The sequence below is a fragment of the Corvus moneduloides genome, chromosome 10, assembly GCF_009650955.1.
Source record: "Corvus moneduloides isolate bCorMon1 chromosome 10, bCorMon1.pri, whole genome shotgun sequence".
NCBI classification, from domain to species: domain Eukaryota; kingdom Metazoa; phylum Chordata; class Aves; order Passeriformes; family Corvidae; genus Corvus; species Corvus moneduloides.
Window position 1 is genome coordinate 17,087,927 of NC_045485.1, and position 21,051 is coordinate 17,108,977.

The 21,051-nt window shown below is 46.2% G+C and overlaps 1 protein-coding gene across 8 annotated transcripts in view; it reads right to left on the reverse strand.

Annotated features, from left to right (window-relative positions):
* Positions 1-21,051, reverse strand: part of TP63 (tumor protein p63) — a 101,420-nt gene that overhangs the window by 60,945 nt on the left and 19,424 nt on the right. For 2 of the 8 annotated variants that reach the window (XM_032119656.1, XM_032119655.1), the window contains exon 1: positions 7,223-7,405. The exons of 5 other annotated variants lie outside the window; for them this stretch is intronic. In XM_032119656.1, coding sequence (XP_031975547.1) covers positions 7,223-7,264 — 42 coding nt within the window. In that variant the 5' untranslated portion in view covers positions 7,265-7,405. Of the gene's footprint in view, positions 1-7,222; positions 7,408-21,051 lie in introns of those variants that run through there. One more of the 8 variants, XM_032119661.1, reaches the window with a different exon arrangement.

Consider the following 21,051-nt stretch of genomic DNA (forward strand, 5'->3'; position numbering starts at 1 on the left):
CACATCCTGGTTAAAACACTGCTCCTTTAGTTGTTCCACTAAGACCCCAGGTGAAACAGCAGTGGCAGGGGATTTGCAAAAATACAAGATATCATTGAGCATTCTTGGATCAACTCCCAGTTGACTCAAACCTAGCACAAATTAAAAAATAAAACCCAATCGGAACCAAACAAAACCAAAAAGGCACCCACCAAAAAGCTCCCCCCACTCATCTGCCATGTTTTTGTTGCTTGGAGCTGATAACAATGGTCAGTAACTTCAAATAAAATCATCAAATTTAGATTCAAGTTCACCAAGAGTATCCAAGTTTACTCCACCAATGCCACGGAACTGTAGCTTTCATGCATCTTATCTGAGACTTCCTGAACAGTTGTTTCTTACTGGTTTTGTTACTTACTCTTTGCCCCTTATATTAGTAGCATCACAGAAGTAAAACCCCTATCACCTTAAACATCATCCTGCTCTATTTGTTCCTTGCTGAAGCAGCTAAGCTAACCCTGGAAAGCCTCTCATAGGCTCTTCCTTTAGAGGAGAGCTGAGATTCTCCCCCAGGACCCAGTGTGTTTATAAGAAATAGTGCAGAGAAACGTAGGGGTAAACCTTTCTTGTCAGTAGCTCACAGCCAAATCATTGCTTGCAAAGCCTTGTATGTTTTGGGCTGCTATACAAAAAGCTTTATGCCATGGTCTGCTCCTACTGAAAAGCAGCTCTTTAACCCATCCAACAATTACAGCCTCTTCTCCCAGCACAGAGAAGTTCTGATGGGAAGCTCTGGGAGACTGAAGACTGGAAGATTTCTCAGAAATCATTTACTACGGTAACTGAAGAAGCCAAAACAAAACAGAGAAATTTTTAAGAACAGCAAGTTTATTCACTTGGAGAGACCCACCCACATGCCTGACCATGGCTGAGCTCGTGTGTCACTCTAAAGATCATGGCCTTGGATAGCTGACAAAGGACTGCAAGGATCATGGCACTGAGACAGCAGAGAATCTAGAAAACGCATGCAAGGGGAAAAAAAGTTGAACCTTAACACCCTTGGAGAGAAATTATTTCCCTCTTAATTCTACTTGATACCAAAAGTGACTTAACACTAATCCAGGCCAAGTGGCATAAAGAGCTTGAGCTCACTTCTCTGCTGGAGAGGATGGAGTGAGTGTTGCTGTTAAGAGTACAAGAAGCTCCTCTCCTTTCTGATGATTTATGCAACCTTGCTTTAAAAGAGTTGCATTCATTTTATTGCCTACTCTGCACATTCTCAAGAGGCGTTGGAGGCAGTGCCAGAAAAATAACAGGGTTTAACAATGTCTAGCACAAATCCATCGGTGCAAGAGCTCCTTTCTGAAGCGTTTCCAGATTTTTTTTTTCCAGTGGGAACATTTTGTAAATAGAATTTAAAATTTGCCTTGAGCCAGGCAACACCCGCTTTTATTCAGCCCTTCACGATAATGAAGTAAGTAGTTTCTCCACTAGTTATAACTAATGCCTTCCAGAGGAAAAAGTGCAAAGCAAATGGTTTACACCCTCTCACATCCCACATCCACAGCTTTCCTGTTGCAGATGCCATGTCTTCTACTTCAGAACTACTGAAGCTTTTGTCTCACAGTAAACAGAGCTGCAACTGGAAATAAACCCTTCCACGAGGCATAACTTGGCAAATGCAAACCAGAAGGTTGCCACCAGATGGGCTGAAACACAAGGTAGAAAAAGTTCCTTTCTGTCATTTCTCTATGCCCAGGGAGAAAAAAAGAAAGCAATTTCATTTGACTTAAAGCCATTAGACCATTATTTTAAAAAAAAAAAAAAAAAAAAAGTAAAAAGAAAGGAAAATCGCTCCCGAGGGAGCTAGGCAACAGCATAACTGGGCTCATCTTAGAAGAAATTAGAGAAATCAGGTGTTGGAGACACTGTCGAAGATTCAAACCATCAGACCAATAAAAATAACTGGGCAAAATAGCAGTTCTAGTCCCCAAGGAAAAATCATTACCACACTATGGAGATAGATAGATAATTTCATCCTGTCTCAACCAAGGCCAACTTACAGCAAACAAAATGGATCATCAGTTGCAACCACTTCAAGATATAAAACATCCTGACCCACTGCAATGGCAGCTCTTTTTCCATCTCTCACACTGTAAAACTACATTTTCATACTAGAAAATGTATTTTTTTTTTTTCCAAATGAAACAAGAAACTGAGAAGATCATCTGTCCCTGATTTCATACTGCTTACTAACCTTCCTTTTGACCATGGAAAACTCTAAAACAGAGCTGCAATTTCCAATCTGATGTCAAGTGCAATTACATGACTGCACAAACCCCAGTACGTAACTGAGCAGTACCAACACAGCCAAACTTCCCTGATTTCTGCACAAGTACTGCACAGTTAAAGCAGAACAGATGGTTGAGGGTCATCAGGTTTCATTTTTGTGTAGTAAAGCACACATTTCATTCTTTCCACCCACATGCAGGTTACAATCACTTGTTTCTGGGCTACACTCATAGCCTTTGACTGTTGAGGTCTCATACCTCCACCTAAACAAGGAGAGGATTTCTCCAGGTGAAATTCCCAATTCACTGCTCAACGTGGGGGTCACACTACCTGTACTACCACAAAAAGCTTTTGGTACTCTACAATAGAACAAAAGGCCATCCATGGCGTGACAAACCTGCTCCAGTGAGGAGCTGGATCTTTACTGGAAGCATGCTCAACTCTTGCCCTTCCCTGTGCTTCTCCCGCAGCGCAGTCCTCGTTTCAGCCAGGAGGGAGATGGAAGTGCAGGGCAAGAGGAAGGTTTCAGCTTCCCACTACCCATCTCTCTGGTCTACTTCACCCTCTTCACTGGCGAACCCAAACAGAGCAGTAGCATCCACTTATTCTCTCCAAACAAAAGATAAACGCCCATCTGACCTGAGGCTTTTCTACCTCAGATTAAACCTTTGCAACTGGAATGCAGTTTGAAAACATCTTGGAGAAAAAGGAACCCGGTTATATAGGGCGTCTACAACTTTGCAGAAGACCTCTGTGGCCCAAAGATAAGACACATGCCTCTCAAGCCTGCACACATGACATCATATCACAAAAACTTTAATCTCCTAAGTGCAATTACAGCAAAATCGAAGGATGAACGCACAAGAAGCGTAGCTGGAATTGCAGGGATACCATCAAGAAACACAACCACCAATGCATCTCCCTATTTTTCACTCCTAATGACAGACTGTGCCCAAACATGTGGGGTGTTGATATCATTTAAATAAAGAGAGGCCACTGGAAGGCATGGAACTCACATCTGAATCCTGCACAGCTCAGGGAGAGGTTTCTTTCCCCGGGGATTGAGAATTGTTTGCCTGCTCAAAGCCAGCAGAACTCCAAGATATCATCACAAACAGGAAACCAGGAGAGAGGGTCAGGTTTAGCCAAAACCTTCTTCCTTGAGAAATAAATTAGGCTTTATACAGCATCTATCCATCCAAGTGCTTTCATCTTGGGGTAGGTCAAGATGTGGGGTTCAGTGGGTACTGCACAGATAATCCTTTCTTCTTGGTACCTCCAGATGGAAGGAAGGGAGTAGGTGGGCTGCTCTCCTGGGCAGTAACCAGGCAGCTTCAGAGACCAGACCTTCAGAGATCACTTCCTTTACCCCAGGTTTGGCTGAGGGCCACAGAGAAGGGGCAGCAAGAGGGAAAGAGCCTTTGTCAAATGCAGTCATGCTGACTATGCCATGTGGCAAAATCAGCCAAAGAAAGCCATGGCTTTGTCCTCTGGTAGTTCTCAGCCAAATCCAGGCTGACAGTAAGGATGATAAGCCCTGGACACACTTTTGCTGCACGCCAATGAAGCTGACGCTCAAAATACCAGTTACATCTCAATCCCCAAATTCTTTAACCTTAAACTAAGGTTTGCTGAACCAATATCCCAGATAGGTGCAAGAAATGTTTCTCTCACTGACAAGGTCCAGCTCCCTCAGGACATCGTTCCAGGCCACCCCAGAGCCCCACATGCCTGCTCCTGCAAAGAAAGGACTCACACCCAGGGCACTACAGCTCAAACACACCCATCTGAATTATTATTTAAAAGCTAAGAGGGAAAAGAAAAACAAAACAAAAAATGCACCCTTCTGAAGAGACTACCCTAACCCTCAAAGATATTTGTAGCTATGTGTATATAGCTTAATTTTCGGTGCAAAGGAATCCTGCCAAAAACCTATAAAGCAGTGCACAAGTTCTTTTAGTACAAAACTAGTTTCCCCCCACCCCTCCCAAAACTATGATAAAAATCTTAACGGAAAGAGATTCTTTAATTTGTCTCCCACAAAGAGCAAGAAGATCTTTGGGAAGGATGACGGATATAATCAAAAGTCATGGCGCATATTTCTTATCAGTGTTTGAACAAGATGTGTTTATTCTTTTGGCAATGATTTAATTTGATTTTAGCAAGCACTCCAAACTCTGCATCATCACTCAGCCAAACTGCAGAAGAACCCAGAGTCCCTAAAGGAATCACTATTGCTCTCATCTCCCCCACCAAGACACAGGAAACTTTGACAAAACCAGACAAACTTGCAGATACTCTCCTTCACACCCAATTTTGTGCGTGCTTCCCTGCAGACGTTTGTACACAACGCATGTGGAGGTGAGGCAGGAAGACACAATGACATTCAAAGGGTTCCTGTTCATCAGCACCTCATCATCCTACTAATAACCACCCAAAGTCTCTCTCCTTTTCACATCTCCTACTCATAAAGGAGCACAGGAACAGATCTCTAGGGGTCATCAAGTCCAGTGCTCTGCCAACCAAGAGTTTAATTGTTCTTACAGCTGACCCAGATCAAATGCTGGGATAGATTAAGCTGAAAAAGTGGTTGAAACAGGTTCCACCTCCAGCCTCTCAGGGCCGTGATTCACTTTAACACCCTTCTCCCCTCTCTCAGCTTTTCTCAAGCAGATCTGACCCATTTGGGAGGAACCCATCTGACCATGGTGTTTGGCACCACGCTCGAAGGCACGGGTGCCCCAGGGCCGTGGGTGATGGTTCGAGCTCGCTGCCCTGACCACACAGCCTGCACTGGGGCTTGTGCAATGGCCCATTCCCAGGCTGGGAATGCATTCCCAGGGCGGAATGCACCACACAGCCAGTGTGTGAAGACAGCAGAGCTCGGCATCTGCCAGCATCCTGGGGTGGCTGGGAAAAGCACAAGGAAATGGGCTTGGAATGAGAGAGTACTCCCTGCTCTTCATTTTAAAACTTGGTTTTAAAACGGGGGAATTACTTCCCACCCTTAAATAAGGTCAATTTTTAAACCCAAAAGCTAGTCTATACTAAGTTTTTCCATGAGTTGGTATGCCTGCCTTGCGACCAACCCAGCAACAGCACTAAAATCTGAACCGCAGTCACCGGTGACAACAAAGTGCTACTTCTATTTGCACACTGAGAGCTTTTTATTTTTCCTTCTTTTTTAAGGAAACCATGCCAAACCCTACTTCTTGTTTACAAGCTTAAGTTGGGCGAGGTTCATCATCACCAATATATTTTAATTGAGCATTAATAAGTCTCCCTCTGTTTTGAGACAAGTCATTAGCAAGGCTGCTCTTCCTCAGAAACAAAGCCAAGTCAATGCTAATCAGGTTTTCCTTCCCCAGAGTACAACACTTCGCTGGATGAACAAAGTCAGCGCACCTTGTTCAAATCCAAGGAGGTAAGAGGGAGAGTGGGGGGGGTGGGAAACAGAGCTAAAGCCTTTTAAAAACCTCCCCTGACAGAAACAGTGACGAGTGGCATTTAAGCGGAGCGAGAACGCTCCTGAGCGCATCGCTTCTGACAGATGAGCCCAGCCAGTCAACCATAGGGACTCCACAGCCCCACCGCTGCTATTCAGCGAAAGTTGATCAGATAGCAGCAGACAAATAGCACCAAGCAAACACTCCAAGAAGTGCTCTCTCCACATTTAAGAGTTTATAATTAACCTAGGAAAAAAAAAGAAGTCACCCGTTTGGGTCTCCTGCATGGAGCAGAGGAACCACGCGCACACGGGGGTTTGGGCTCCCTGCGGAGAGCACGCTGGTTTCAGTTTACCCCTCGCTCTCCCCGAGCCACAAGCCCGCCATCCCAGGCGTGCAAGCCTCGAGTATACCTTCAACACACTTTTCCTCACCAGCTCTCTCATCTCCTAGCTATGCTCTCGGCCTTTCAATTTCTATTTTGTTTTCTCTTGCAAGTGGCTGAGCTTCTGTCTGCTTTGGGGCTCGCACCCCGTGCCCTCCACTTGAAGCCTTTTCTCCAGGAACACACACACGCACACACACATACACACACAGAGCTTTGGCTGCTTTGCCATTCTGGCAAGTGTCAACACAGCTGCTGTCTCCGCTGGAATGTAAACCAATATTGTCGTTAGATCTCCCTCAACCCCTGGTAACTTCCTCCAAGATTTGCACAGCGTGTGGCAATCCTCTCCACTGCCACCTTACAAAGCATCGACCCAGCTGGTTAAAAGCAATTAAATAAATAATTTTTAAAAATGAAATCAAAGCTGCACCTGAAGTTTGCGTCCCACTCACGCCCATGAGGTGCAAAGCGCTGTAGAAAGCAAAATGCATCCATTGTACACACATTTATCCTCATATAATATGCTTACACAAACACCCTGTGTAAAATACCTCACTGCTGGAAATTATGAGGCAAGGTATTAACAGCACCGAGTAAAAGAGGTATTGGTGTGGATGCTAACGCAGCATTTGCAGCTGAGAATCTTTGCTTGCATATTCTTTTACTTAAAAAAAGTAACCTAAGAAGGGATTTATAACACATTTTTAGTTATTTCCTAGATACCATCCACTTTAAATCACAAGCAGCAATTTTGGCAATAAAAGACTCATAAAAGAGTTATAACGCAGTCAACACAGATAGTGTTCACACTGCTACAGGAATGCAATCTGTGTGTATTGCCCACCATAAACAACTGCCTTGCTTCTCCTATGAAAGAAAATTATGTTTGGCTGATCAGGGCTCCCAAAATAAATTCGCTGTCCCACACATAAAGAGTAGAAGTTCACTCTCATTCAGATATTTAGCCCAGCAAACTCTGCTTCCCATTGTAAAATGCGAAACTCTCACAAAAACAAGTGTCTATTCCACACGTAACTTCAGGGGTGAAGAAATTGCACGTATTCACTAAAAATAAAAATACATTAGCGATATCACAGCTCAAACCTAGAGTCCTTACCTCACTATACTGGGACTGGGCATTGTTTTCCAGGTACAACATGTTAGCAGTCAAATTGATCAACGCTGCTGTTCTTTCTTCTGGCTCCAGGATTTTGACAAACACCTCCCACCCCCTAGAAGACCCCTAAAAATATGTGATGCTACTGTGAAGATAACAGGACTCGGAGTGTGCCTCTCTGCATAATTGAAGTTTCCCTTATATACCTAACTATAGGCAAGGAGGAGGAGGTGGGGCTCTCCTGCCTTACCTGTCCAATCTGTCAAAGTGCCACCTGGAGTCCTCCACTCCAATGGAGAGAGGCCTCTCCCAGCTCATTAAGTAGTTAGAATTCCTTATCACCAATCTCTAAAAAGCAAAGGGAAGGGAAGGGGGGGAAAATGGCCAAAAAAAGAGAAAAGAAAAAAAGAAAGAGACAGACAGGGAAAAGAAAGGAAACAATAACTTTCCCCTGTCACTTTCTGACAAGTTTAGGAACTCAAAAGAGAGCCATGGAGTTGCTCTAAAGGAGCTGCTCCAAGGAACTTCTCCTATTTATTTATTTTCTGCAAGGATTCCAGGGCTGTTTTTTCCCAGGCACAGGCTTTGCTGCTACCAAGAACCAAAACATTCAGGAAGGGATTGAGATGCAATGCTCAACACTGATGGTGCCGTAAAGTAGCCAAGTATCTGGCTGCTGCTGTGTGCAGATATGGGACAAAAACCCCAAGGAGCTTTCTAAGAGTCAGTCACTGGTTTCATGCACCATAATCCAGCTACATTCTCCATCATCTGTGTGCTCCCATCCACACTCACAGCAAACAGGTCCTGTGTTTGCAGGGCATCACTCCGGCGACATTTTTTTTCCCTTTTTCTCTGCAATTGCTTCGAACTTGCACCATGGTTAAAAAATAAGTAAAAAACAACAACTCGTCCAAAGGGACTCACAGTGTTGAATTAATATATAGGAGAAGTTTTTGGGTACCACTCACTAAAAAACCACCTGGACACAATGCCCACGGCAAACTTTTCAAAAGAAAGATAGAGAAAGAGCACTTAGCTGAGATCTGCGGGAGAGATCCCACTGTGATTTTACTCTGGACAAGCAGACAAAACCCCTTATCCTGCCCTGGTGTCCCGCAGGGAGCCCCCGGAGCGTGCCGGGGGAGCGAGGTCAGCGCTGTGCTGGCGGCACCCCGAGCCCCTCCGGACACCCCGGGGATCCGCCGCCCGCCGGGCGAGCGGGATGCACGGCAGAACAAAAGGCAGCTGCTCCCGAAGCGCCACCGCGCCAGGAGAAACAGAACACCTTTCCGAAGGGCTGGGCAGGGGGGAGAGAGGAAACCAAACATCCAGATCAGAGCGCGGCCGCCCTCCCAGCCTAATGACAGCGCTCCGAACTTTATTTGAGGACCTGTCGTCAAGCAGGGCTCTGCGGAAACGCAGAGCACGGACTGCGAGCGCTGCCGGGGAACACCGAGCCACCCTCCCACTTGCGGGGGGCGAGAGACTGATCCACAGGGGCTTTGCAGGGAGGGACAAGGGTCCTGGGCAGGGCTGACACCCACACACGGCCTCAGCACCTCCCCGCAGCCCCGCTCCTGCCCCAGGAGCTGCCGCTGCTCCTGCCACGCCTCGGCCCCGGGCATCATTTAACCCCAGCTTGGCTGGGCACGCAGGGAGGGACTCGGGCTCACGGGGCGAGCGGGCTGTGCTGCTCAGGGGGCTGGCGGCTCCTGGGCTGCGTTCTTTGCACACGGCAGCTCTGCAAATTAAAGCACACTGCAAGCTCACCAGCCTATTCCAGGCCGAAGCCAGGCAGCACGTTCATAAGGCTGCCCAATAATAAAACGGAGCAAAACCATCTTCAGGCAGGAAGCAAAACAAGAACAAATACAGAGCAGAGGATTACAGTGTCCCCCTTCCCCCGCAGCAGCCCCTTGCCACAAGAAGCAGGGTAGGGGCCTGATTTAGCTCTCACCCTGCAAGCACAGCTCACTGGGGCTGCTGGCTGCAAGCAAAAGGTTGGAAGCATTTCCTGTGCACCTTCCCACCTTCCCAACTCACAGTGCAAAGAGGCACTTCCAAGAACAGGCTGCAGAGAGGCGCACTGAGCCTCCCCACCTACCACCACCAGCAATATCCCAGCTCACGCTGGGGCCACACACACCTTCAGCGCTCCTGAGCTACCAGCAAGAGCCTGCTGAGCACACAGCAGATTTCCTACATCACAGGAACAACTCAACAGACCACTGCCACAGCCCCTTGCCCTCCTCTCCATCTTCGCCAGCACCAAGTTAGACCAGGGGCTGTGCCCGATGTACTTATCTGATCTCACCTGATATGGGCACAAGCCAAAAAGCCACACCAGTGCTAATCTGGCGATCCAGGCAAAGTTTGCAGGGAGCAGCCACAGCACCGTTAGCCAAACAGGGCACTTTGCAGCATCACTGGAAAGCTTACACGGAGCTGGACACAAAGCAAGAAGTCACCGCGAATTTTCTGTTGTCCAACAGTGAGGAATAGTTATGCTGTGCTCAGATGACCATTTTGATCCCTAAATACTGTCAAGTTTTCAATACTGGCTCATGAGTTCAAAAACTATGGAGGGTAAGGAAAGAGGAGGGGAAGGCACATACATAAATCTCCCAACCTCAGCAGGTCATTGCAAAAATGTCTTTCACAGCTATGCTATGAAACTCAGAAGATCCTCCTTTTCCAGGTCATTAATGCAGCATTGTTGTGTGAGGTATCTGCCATCTTCTGCCCCACAGGTGGCTGGAGGTGGCTGTGGGTGAAACAACACCCAGATAAAGAGAGATACATGGAAGTTTATCCAAAGAGATCTGCATGTCAAACACGAGGAGAGGTGTATATAGCATGAATAAATTGACATGTCAGCACAAATCCCTGCCCTCTGTACACACAGCCCCGACCTGGCTCAGTGTTTCAGATGCATTACCCTGTGCGGTCACCTTGAAGCAGATGCTGGACAAGTGGCTTTTTGCAAATCCATCATCCATAAGGGGCACAAAGGAGGACACCACCACCCCAGCAGGGGTGGCAGGAGGTAACAGAGCAGACACCTGACGCTGCGCCCACCAATGCTGCTGCAGCCCAGGCACGAGTGTGTCCCTCTCATCACCCCAGGGACCCAAACTGTGTTTCACTGGCTTCAGACCTAAATGCACTCTCCTCATAAGATGCTTCCCTGTCTCACAGGCTGGTGCCATGCCTTGGATTTCATACTGGCACCAGTGGCACAAGGGAAAAGTAAAGGCTCGAACCCTTCCACCTTATCATGAGGAAGAAAAGTTCCCAGATCCTCATTTGATTCTCTCCTTTTGCAGATACAAAATTTTCATATAGATGAGCCACCAACAACCTAACAGCAGCCAGGCAGCATCTCTTTGGGGTTTTTAGAGGAAAACTTGATTTCCTGAAATACCCTATGCTTAAATGGCTGAGTCATAAAAGCAGAAGAACACCCCCACCTCCTCACACTCCACACTCACTTTTCAGCCATGGGACAGTGATAGTTATAATTTGTCTGAGCCTTCTGGACAAGTCTCCAAGGGAATCATCAACTGTAATGGTCTAAAGTCATGGCAAGACAATCTTTGTAAACAGAGATTATGCCTTATCATACCAATTAGCCTAATCAGAAAAAGCAAACAGATTCAGGCAAAGGCTCTCCTTTCAGACATTAGTACGAATTACTTCTTGCTGAGGCCAGATGAACAAGGTTTAACTCTATTTTTGTAGTCCAACAAGCTCTCCCCCACCCCAAACAGGAAAAGAATAAAGTAGGAAACAAAGAAAGCAACTCAAAGCATCGAGAGAAAAGCCTGGCACTTATGTTCTGGATGCTTAGTTGGATTGAAATTAAAAAAAAAAAAGTAGTTCAGCCTCAGGAAAGGAAGTCTCCTCAAAGTAATTTACCTCCAATACTGTAGGAAACTAAAAATAATAATTGCTAGTTAGATTTGAAAGTTTCAGCTGCAACCCTCCCAGGTCTGACTCAGATATTCTAGAAAGCTTCTGGCAATGCTTTGTGGCTCCTGCTGGTATGCCGAAGAACAAAATAAAATGCAAACAAGACCCCTAAGTTTCCAAAATGAGCTGTCGGCCAAGTCAAACTGCTGATTCAGATTCTTTGTTTGAATGCTGTTTCCCCATGCTCTTTCATGGCTCATCCCAGCTCCTCTCACCAGTACCACATGCGAGTTCTCAATAACCCTCCCTGGTCACAAGGTAAGTGCGCAAAATTGTGACGATTAAAAAAGTCATTACCACAACTGCAGTGTTAATTGGTGATTGTGTAATTTCTTGTAGAAGGGAGGAGCGTGGATGCACACCTGCCTGCATGTTAGGCAGTTCATGCACAATTTCCTGCAGATCAAATAAAAAAAATTCTGCTCAGACCTCCCACTCGTATAAAAATAGCATCTGGATCGACCGTGTCACCACGGACTGTGACATTCACTTAACTCAGAAATGTTTACAAATTAGGACTGAGATAACAGGAGGATGAGGGGAAAAAATAGAACAGTTTTTGGTGGATTTTTTTTTCCTGTTACCTCTGAATAACTGCTGAATGGTCAAAAAACAAGCCTCTGCCAATTGGCTCTGACAGATCTTTCCAGTGAAGATCTTCCAGGGACAGATGTGTACTCTGCAATAGCAGGAAGCCAGGTTAAAGAGCAAAAATAAAATACTTTCAAAAAAATGCAAAAATCAACCTGCCTTCTTGAAAACTCATGCAGAGGTGATCTTCACTGCTCAAACCCTGAAGAAGAGCGGGAAAAACAACATGGTCCCTGAAACAGGGACTTTCCTCTTTTTTATTTTTAATCCAACCATTTATGGTAAGACAGAACAAATAAAAAAAGAGATGAGGTAAAAAAGGCAACATCCTACTTGCTGCTGACTGGCTACAGCCTTGTGTGCATCCCAGGCAGGCTGCTCCACACCACCGCATGGAATGGCAGCTGATCCATACGCAAGAGAGGGACCAGGCACCCCTAGCTCTGAGAGTAACCTCTCTGCTGCACCCAGGAGCACAAATTCGACCCTCCTTGTTTCCTCACCACTCACCCAGGGACAGGTCTGAAGCCCAGAAATTCCTCTGAATCGCACTCAAATATATGAACCTTCAAGTTAGGAACACGTCCCATATGGAAATGCTTAGTACCAAGGATCAAACCCTTCTTTTAAGGACTCCTAACTTCATTTTTTTCCCCTGCGTTTTAAAAGTGCAGGGTAAATAGCTGGACTTGCCAAAGGCAGGAGGAGAGCCCAGCTCCAAGCTCTGCCCATGGTGCAGGTCAGCTCCTCCTTCCCAAAGAACATGCCCTCCCCAAGGCAATCGCCTGTCACAACAGCCCTGCCCTCCGACCCTGGGTAAACATCTGCGCACGCTGCTTATTTGAGCTCCTACAGTCTCGTTATCTCCCCCAGAACACCCCTAGGGCTAATTAGAGAGTTAATGGCATCATGTCAAGAGATAACGCTACATGGTGGGGGAGCAGGGAGAGGGAAGGTGGAAAGGAATTGTGAAACAAAACCAGTTCCCTTCACAACCACTGTGCAATATTGGTTTAGGAAGGGCGCACGAAGCCCCTGGGGCCTCTGCCCTCCAGCTGCAGAGCTCCATTTAATGAGAGCAAGACCTCCGGAGAGATTCAGCTCTCCAGCCAAGGTGATGCAAGGTCCCCACACCTTCCCCACCATCTGCACAACCAAAAACGCTGCAAGCCCATCAAGGGACATTCCCACTCAAGTGCCAGCAGTGACTCACCTCCCACAATTGGTGTATGACACAGGAGGCAGACAAAGCATACAGATCACTTATCAAAAAGTTTCTGTTTATCCCTGATGCTCCTTTTATCTAATTTTCCCACTTTTAATGTACCCTAGTGATTCTTTCTAAAGAACAGCTGCTTTCACTGTGAAAGCTTAGAGGTAAAACCATCAGGACACAGGTTTCTTGGCAAGGTAGCACATAAGCCCTCAAAACCACTGGCCAGCAGACACTTTTACATTGATGAACACAAACCCATGGGTCAATCAAACACTCAAGCATAGAGATGTGACCAGGAGACTCTGGGGGTTCAAGCCAGGGCAGCTCTTTGTTTGGGGTAATGACCCTCAACATTACTGCATTTTTGCCTCATGAGGATCTTTGGATGCTCAGCACAGCATGAATGACCACCCCCTCAACTCCCCATATTTATAAAGTATTTTTCAAAAGATAAGAGGGGGGAAGTTACACAAGAAAATTCATGAAAATTGCTCCTGATTGGCATAAACAGTCCGCCCCACCAGCTGGAGGTAGGGCAGGGTCATGGCACTAACCTTCACCCGAGAGACCAAGCACTCTAGCCAGGGAAAGGAAGGAGGAGATGGCGACAGATTACAGAGCTTTTGCTTTCAATTAGAAAAAGAAGCAACTGTTGACAGACCAGGGCTGTTCTTGCACAAGCAGCTGAGGGGAAAGTGTTGTTCTTCCCTTATCTTATATAAACTACAGATTGGTCTCATGAAATGCACACCTGTTTATAAATGCACAATCACAGCAGCTCTCTCCAACCGGTCTCTGCTCCCAACTCCCTCCCACACAAGCCCTTTTACAATAATCCAGTATTTAAAAGGAAGTTACCAGTTTGCAATAATTCAAGAAAAGTCTTCCAAACCTCTGGTTACACACTGACCCTGCAATCCATGGCCATTCACACTTTTCTCATTAACATATTGCTGTTACCCAGTATAGCCCAGGTGCCTTCAAGTGCAACACACTTCCTGAGGCAAGAAGCCAGGAAGCCTGTTTATGCCTTTTTTCCTATGAAGAAATGTTGCACTTTGCAGTGCTGGTCCTTCCCAGAAGATTGATCTCTTTTGGTGCAGACTTGTTTAATTTTAATTCAGTCTGGACATCACCATGAGGTCTACCATACCCATCCATGCTCTCAAGGGGAAATAAGAGTGCTTCAGGGTACCTTTTCCTCCTATTTAAGCAGGCTGGAGATAGAAGTCCACGCTTTTAAAGTGAAAGTTATACTTGTTACTGAAAACTCCTTTGATCTTTCATTAATCTCTGCAAATTCAGCTGCTGATTAGAGTTCAGTCAGCAGTGAGCAAACGAACCCAGGCCACAAACCACTCCTTAATCTACGCTTCACAGAGACTGATTTAATTTTTTGTGACTGCCTGACAATTCACTCCCTCATTAATTTCACTGCTATCAAATCAGTGACAGTGAGGTGGAAAGCAGATGGTAGTGACATTCAGTAGAAAACATTACCTAGTCCAAAAGTCTCCTCTTGAAATATTGGAAGAAAAAAATAATAGTCATTAAGAGGACTGTGGGCAGGATCTGCAGAACCACAAAGCAACATATACAGTGAGACTTTGGATGCCTATGACTCTCTTCAAAGCAAGAATCCCAATTAATGCAAGAGAGAACTTTTAAAACAAAAGCTACACCCCACAGCTGGCTGCAGCACAGACACTTTGGCTGTGCTGGACAAGGAAGGGGAGCAGGACATTCCCAGGGCTGTGCTCCAGGTTTGCCTTAGCCTGGAAAGAGAACCCCCTCCCTGGCACGGTCAGCTCTGCAGCTTGAAACAGCACTATGAGGTACTTCCCATCCTCCACTCATGTCACCTCACAAAGAGGGGTGCCACAAAGCTCCACTAAGTTTTCATTTGGCTGGATATGGACAGCTCAATTCATCACCCTACTTCCAGCTAACAAGAGAAAAGGACCTTATTTTCTTTCTTCAAACAATTTGGTTTAGAATAAAAAAAGTAAAAAAACCAACAAAAAATAACAACACAAAACCAAAATGTCCAGAGGAAGGTGAATTCTGGGGAAAAAGAGGATCCTATCAACTAGATAGAAACAATGAGTGAAGTTCCCATCAAGACACCATAAACCTTAAACTTGCTCCAGATGCAAAGGTGCCTACAATCTACTGCTTCAAGATCAAGATGCCTTTTAATTAAGTGTTTGTGCAGACCTTTTAAAGATGTAAAATAAGCACTAACACATTATTGCTCCATACTTGCTCAAGGAGCATGTGTAGCACCACAGAAACCTTTGGAGGCAGGCCTAGCTGCTTGAGGAAGATGTTTTCTAAAGTGACTGCACCTTTTGTTTGGAGGCATTTACATACAGGCAGAGGACAGGACTCCAATTACCACACTCTTCCACTTCAGGTGCTCGTAGAAATAGAGTTAGGGAGTTAAAGCCACCCCTCCTGAAACACCCCATCTCATATGTGACTCTCTCCCAGCAGGTTTGTGCTTTTCAGCTCAGAATTAGTTTATTCCTTCCCAAGATGAATGTATAGCAAGGTGCTGAAAGGGAAGAAAATGTAAAGAAATTTTAAATATGTTTCCAAAATGATCACACAGCAGACAGATCACCCATTAGTTTTCTTCAATACCATTGAGAATCCTGGGAATTGACATTAAGAACAAAACACTTGGTGTAAGGATACTACTCATCAACTGGCAGCATTCCTGCAAGAAGAAATGCAGCCATCCATGGTCTGCAGCCAGAACTAGGGCCAAAGAGCACAGGAAAGGGAGCTAGGGAAGAATTATTCTAAAGAAACATAAATATGTCTTTAGAGCCCTGCTACACACAAGATGAGGACAGTCTTCAGGTTTTGGTCAAACTAAATGTACAGATAAATTCTTTACATTCATTCTTATCTGAAAGAACTGACCATTTCTAGATCTGGATCTGCAGCCCTAAATGTGATGATTAAATCATCTGGAGGGACCTACACAGTGAAAGATTAAACATCCAGCGGGATTACAAAGCCAAACCTAAATTAGGAGAGCTTCTGAGTTCAACTGCAAACAGAAGAGGTGCTGGAGGGAAGCTTCCAATAGAAGAATGCCTTTGCTCATTATGGAAATGCCTTTGCATAATCTCAACTTTCTTTGCACAGCTATGGAACGAATAAATAACCACAAAGAAGAGAAACTTGGCAAGCCTCAAACTCTCTCAAACAAAAACCAGACAGTAATAAAAGCTTTGATCACATCCCTGTGCTGTACAAAGTCCTTCCTTCCTTTCTATAGTCAGTCTGGGAATGGAAACGGATGGCCACACAAGCCACTTTGCTACATCTCCTTATCAAACTGGCCTCATCCTCCAGGTGCAAAACCATTTCCCAACAAAATGCAGAGCTGTGGCAGCTGCCAGAGCCTGTAGCAGCACACACCATGTATTAGTTAGTCCCTGCACTGAGGCACTATTCCTGCGCTGCTCACCACATCAGCTCCCCGCCCTGCTGTGGGTGCACAGGGACATCGTTCCCATCCCACAGTTCCACCACCCCATAACCAGCTTTCATCTGCTTCTTCAGCCATTACCTTACAACAAGTGGAGTTCTCCTCTCCTGACCCAGAAAAACACTTCTAAGGAAGCAACTAAAATTAACAGAGTTTAGAGCCTGTGCTTTAATATTGAAGTGCTGGGTAGGATGCAACAGTGTCATGCAGGACAGTGGGGTGGGGGCTTTTTGGGTCTGTCCAACAGACGCACAGCTGATCCCGACCACAGCTCCCAGCTGATGGGGACCAGGAATTCAGTGCATGGCCATCAAATATGAATTACTGATTTACATGGTGCTAAGGCTGAGGGCATGCACAAGAGAGCCAGCATCCACTTTGGGCCAGAGCAGCTCCTCTACAGCTTGCTGGGCTGCAGCATGGGAAGGTATCCTGTGCAAGGTGGCTTGGGTGGCTCCTTCATGAGCCTACAGCAGATTAAATATGGGAAAGGTTTCTTGTTTCCATTGGGAAGCATCAAATACCAACTCTGAGATGTGTCATTGGTAAAAGGACTGAGGCTGAGAGTCTTGATTCCTCCATTTCCTACACAGGATGCATCCAGTCTATCCTACAGCCATCTCCACCTCTGTGCATAAAGGAGAACAGCAGAGTCACAGAGCTGAAGCTCTCAATTTTCAAACTATGAAACACACGCTGGAAGTTCTGTAGCTACCTGGCTTGGGACACCCAAAAAGCTGTACACCCGAACCCAGCCCTATACACACCACCGTCCCCAGGGCAGAAACCCAGCCCACAGGCTGCTCAGCATTGCCTAATCAAGCCACACACAGCAAATCCCCACGATTATTTGCAGAAGATGAGGGAGCACAAATGAATTTTTTAAAAAAGGCCTTTTATGGGGAGGGATGGATCCAGGTTAAGAAAACTCTGGCCACGGCACTGTCTGGGGAGCAGGCATTCCGCTGAACTGGTTAGGCAAGGGGCTGCAGGAGGACGGCTCGCTCAGGGGCATGACAGGAAGGTATGCACAGGGGGAGGGGGATGAGCTGCTCCATCCCTGGGGACAGCACTCCAGCTCCTGCAAACAGGGTCCCCGCAGCCCTGGCCACACTGGTAGGATGGCGGTGGCAGACAACTTAGAGACTCTGCAAACCCTGCAAATAACACTTTTACCAGGATGCTCTTGCTGAAGTCCTTAGCCCAAAGCAGCTTTGTTTGGGTCCAGACCAGCATCTCTCAGCATCAATGAGCAGTTTACAGGACTTTTGAGGGATGGTAAAAGAAAGCAATTTTGCACCTGGTAGGGCAGGCTGACAGCCCTAAGAGGGCTCCGGGACAATGCAGGGGTTATTGCACTGCCACACGCCTGCTTCTACAGAGATCTCCAGACCCCTCCTCCCCGTTGCTCCAGGGCATTTAACCAGTCAGACACAAATATAAAATTGCTATAACATTACCTGATTTCTAGCACTGCAGGATACAGGCTTTGCAATCAGTGTTCATCCTGAACACAGGGAGCTAGACATCACCCCACCACACCCCACAGTTGCTGGCTACATCCTTGATCAGAGTAGAGGTTGGGGACCACCTTCTTTGGACACTTAATGAATGGCAGGAGACCCCCCAAAGACACATATTCAACTCACCTTCCTGGCCATCTGCAGCTCCTTCCCACACCAGGGCCATGTCAGAAACTGACTGTTCTCCACACCCACAGGGCCCACCAGCCCTTCACTCCAGTTATGCAAAAAAGGCAGATCTTTGCTGGGGTTTCCCAGTCTGCCTGTGGTTCACACCAGGGGAAAGGAAGGGCCACAGCTGACAGCCAGGATGGGCCACCCATTGTGAAAGAGCCAGTCACAAGGCACATGGCTGGGGAAGACTGCTGACTGTTTAATGTTATACCAGACCCAGAAACCTCTTCCTGATCCCCCCAGATATTTTCATTCCAAGGCAGTGCAGATCACCAGTTTCTCTTACCCCTTTCTTATACAGGCACAGGATATTATTTCTTCCTTGAAACAAGTACGTGAGAACTGCAAGGTCTCAGCAAGAGACAGGGCTATAGCCCAGCTGAGAGGGGTTTCTGCATCACCCAACCTTCCTCCCAAGGTCTCTCCCCAAACAGTTGCACTTTCAAGGCAATGAACACAACTGATGGGTGTGCAGCAGGGCAGGACTCATGCTCATTTTCCAGCCCACTGATGGGACAGTTTCTTCAGGCACTGCAGCTCCTTCCCTACTGCTATCTCTGTTGTGAACAAGCACCTGTACCCCCAAAAGTCAAATAATGATTTAAAAAAATAATTAAAAAAATCACAGGTCTCACCAATACAACTCTTAGGATCAAGGAATGACATCTTTTAAAACCGCTAGTTTCATTTTTCAGCCATAAATTGCAAGAAGGTGCAAAGCTTATTTTAAAAGCGGACGGGAATTGCTTTAAAGTCCACACAAGGACAATTGTTTCAAATAAACCACTCCTAATTGCTCTGCACCCATTTAAATCTCACATGGTGATGCATTTTGGAGAAAAACTGGCCTTGGTCTTTTCCTAAGACAAATGTGATACCATAAAGCACTCTGCCTTGATCTCAGTGCTCATCTCCCAGGGCCCCTCTGTTTCTGCTGCATTCCTTTGTGTTTATCTGCCCTCTTCAACCCTTTGCTGCAATCAGCTGCGTGCAGCACCTCTTGTCTAGAAGTGACATGGCTGAGGTTACAGGAGAGACAGGTGCAAGGGAAGCTCGTGCCCCGAAGCTATCCAAAGGAAAAGAGAAGCTGGAGGGGAAGAGAGTTGTAAGGTATTTCAGATGAAAGCAAACACCTTGCCCCAGGCTACACATTCTCTGCCAATGAAAGCTGCAGCCGCCGGTGAGCCCCAGAAACAGCAAAGCAAACACAGACTTCTCTGCAAGGGGAGTTGTCACCTGTCAGGGATGTTTGCAAATTTATAGGGAGGTGGTGGTGGTGGTAAGGGGAGTAAAAAGAGCTTTCCTCATTTTAAAAGACGGGCTGTTTGCACAGGTTTGCAATGCATATTTTGCTTTGTGAAGGCTTTTGTCCAGCATTCAACTGAGAGAAGGTGCTGTCTTCCACTGAAGACAAACTGGAACATTTATTAATGTACATACATTAATGTACTCCAAGCTGCTGCCTTTACAGTAAGGGTGAGGATGGGATGGAATTTCCCCACTCCCCCTTCAGCTTGTCACATCAGTGAAAAAGACTTCTCAAGAAGAAGTCACCCTGCAGCCTGGCCTCTCCAGAAATGCCTCCTGCAAGGCTGGGATCAACCCCATCATCAGCAAGAAGTAACTGCATAGAGAAAGCTTCTTGTCCCCTTCCCAGGCAGCAGCACTCACCTCACCTTAACAAGGGAAAAGGACTTTCATGCTTCACTGCACCACTGACGGGAGAGGGAGACTCTGAACAGGCCTGCAGTGAGCCCGACAGCCACCACAGTGCTCTGCAGACAGCTTGGAGGAACGGGGGATGGGGAGGTGAGCTCGTGCTCGATGCCACAAATCCAGAGTTGAGCATGGAAGGAGAAAAGTTACTGCTGATGATCTTTAAACCATTGGGGATCGTTTTTTAAGAGGACATAGTTCAAATAGACCATTACTATCCATTTCGAAAATCAGAAGCTCCTGTAAATGTGTAGAATCTTTTGGACTATTGAAGAGACACCATTTTACTAGAGCTGTGCTGTAATGGTGGAAAAAGCCAAGATCCAGATGGAAGGCTTGTACCTCACCCCTCTGTGCCCCATCAAATAGTGAATCAAAAGATAACCAGACTTGACATCAGTCACCTCTCCTTGTGCACTTGGATTAGCTTCACCACATTAGCCAGGCACATACCCAACCTCAAATTGGCCTTTTAACCCTTTGCAACCTTCCTGGAAAGAGGACTACAGCCTCCCCAACAGCCACACCAGAGCAGCACTAACAGGTCAAACCTCCTGTCACCAGAGACTGCAACCAGAATGACCAGGAGCTCTTTCTTTGCAGACACAATCCTCCAGATCACAAACACTACCGGGATACAGGTTGCCAACACACCATCACTGGGCACATTAAAAGCTGTGGTTGATTAGCCAGGGAGTTAAATGACAACAGTTTCTCAGGATGGAAACAGTACAACAAGAATATTTACAGATACCAACACAAATTTCAAACTATACTTTATTTGTACCCCAAAGTAAACAAAACCCAAGAAGAACAGAAACAGGACATGAACAACTCAGACTCCTGAAATACCTCCTGCTCCAGCCTGCAAGAACAGCACTTCTTCAGAAGAGCTATTGCTAAGAAAGGGCCAGTCTGTGCAAAAGGCAATGAACCAGCAACCACCAGTGCCTCATCTACATTCCAGTCTTGAGCCATATCCCTGAGACCCCCATGGCCAACAGTCATTACAAACACTCTCTAGTCTGAAGAAACAGGAGGGGAAAAGAACCCAACCATGGTCTGAAAACAAGTTTTCATTCATGTGTGACCCTCAAGAGAAGAAAAACCAGTGAAGAACCTCTAGCCT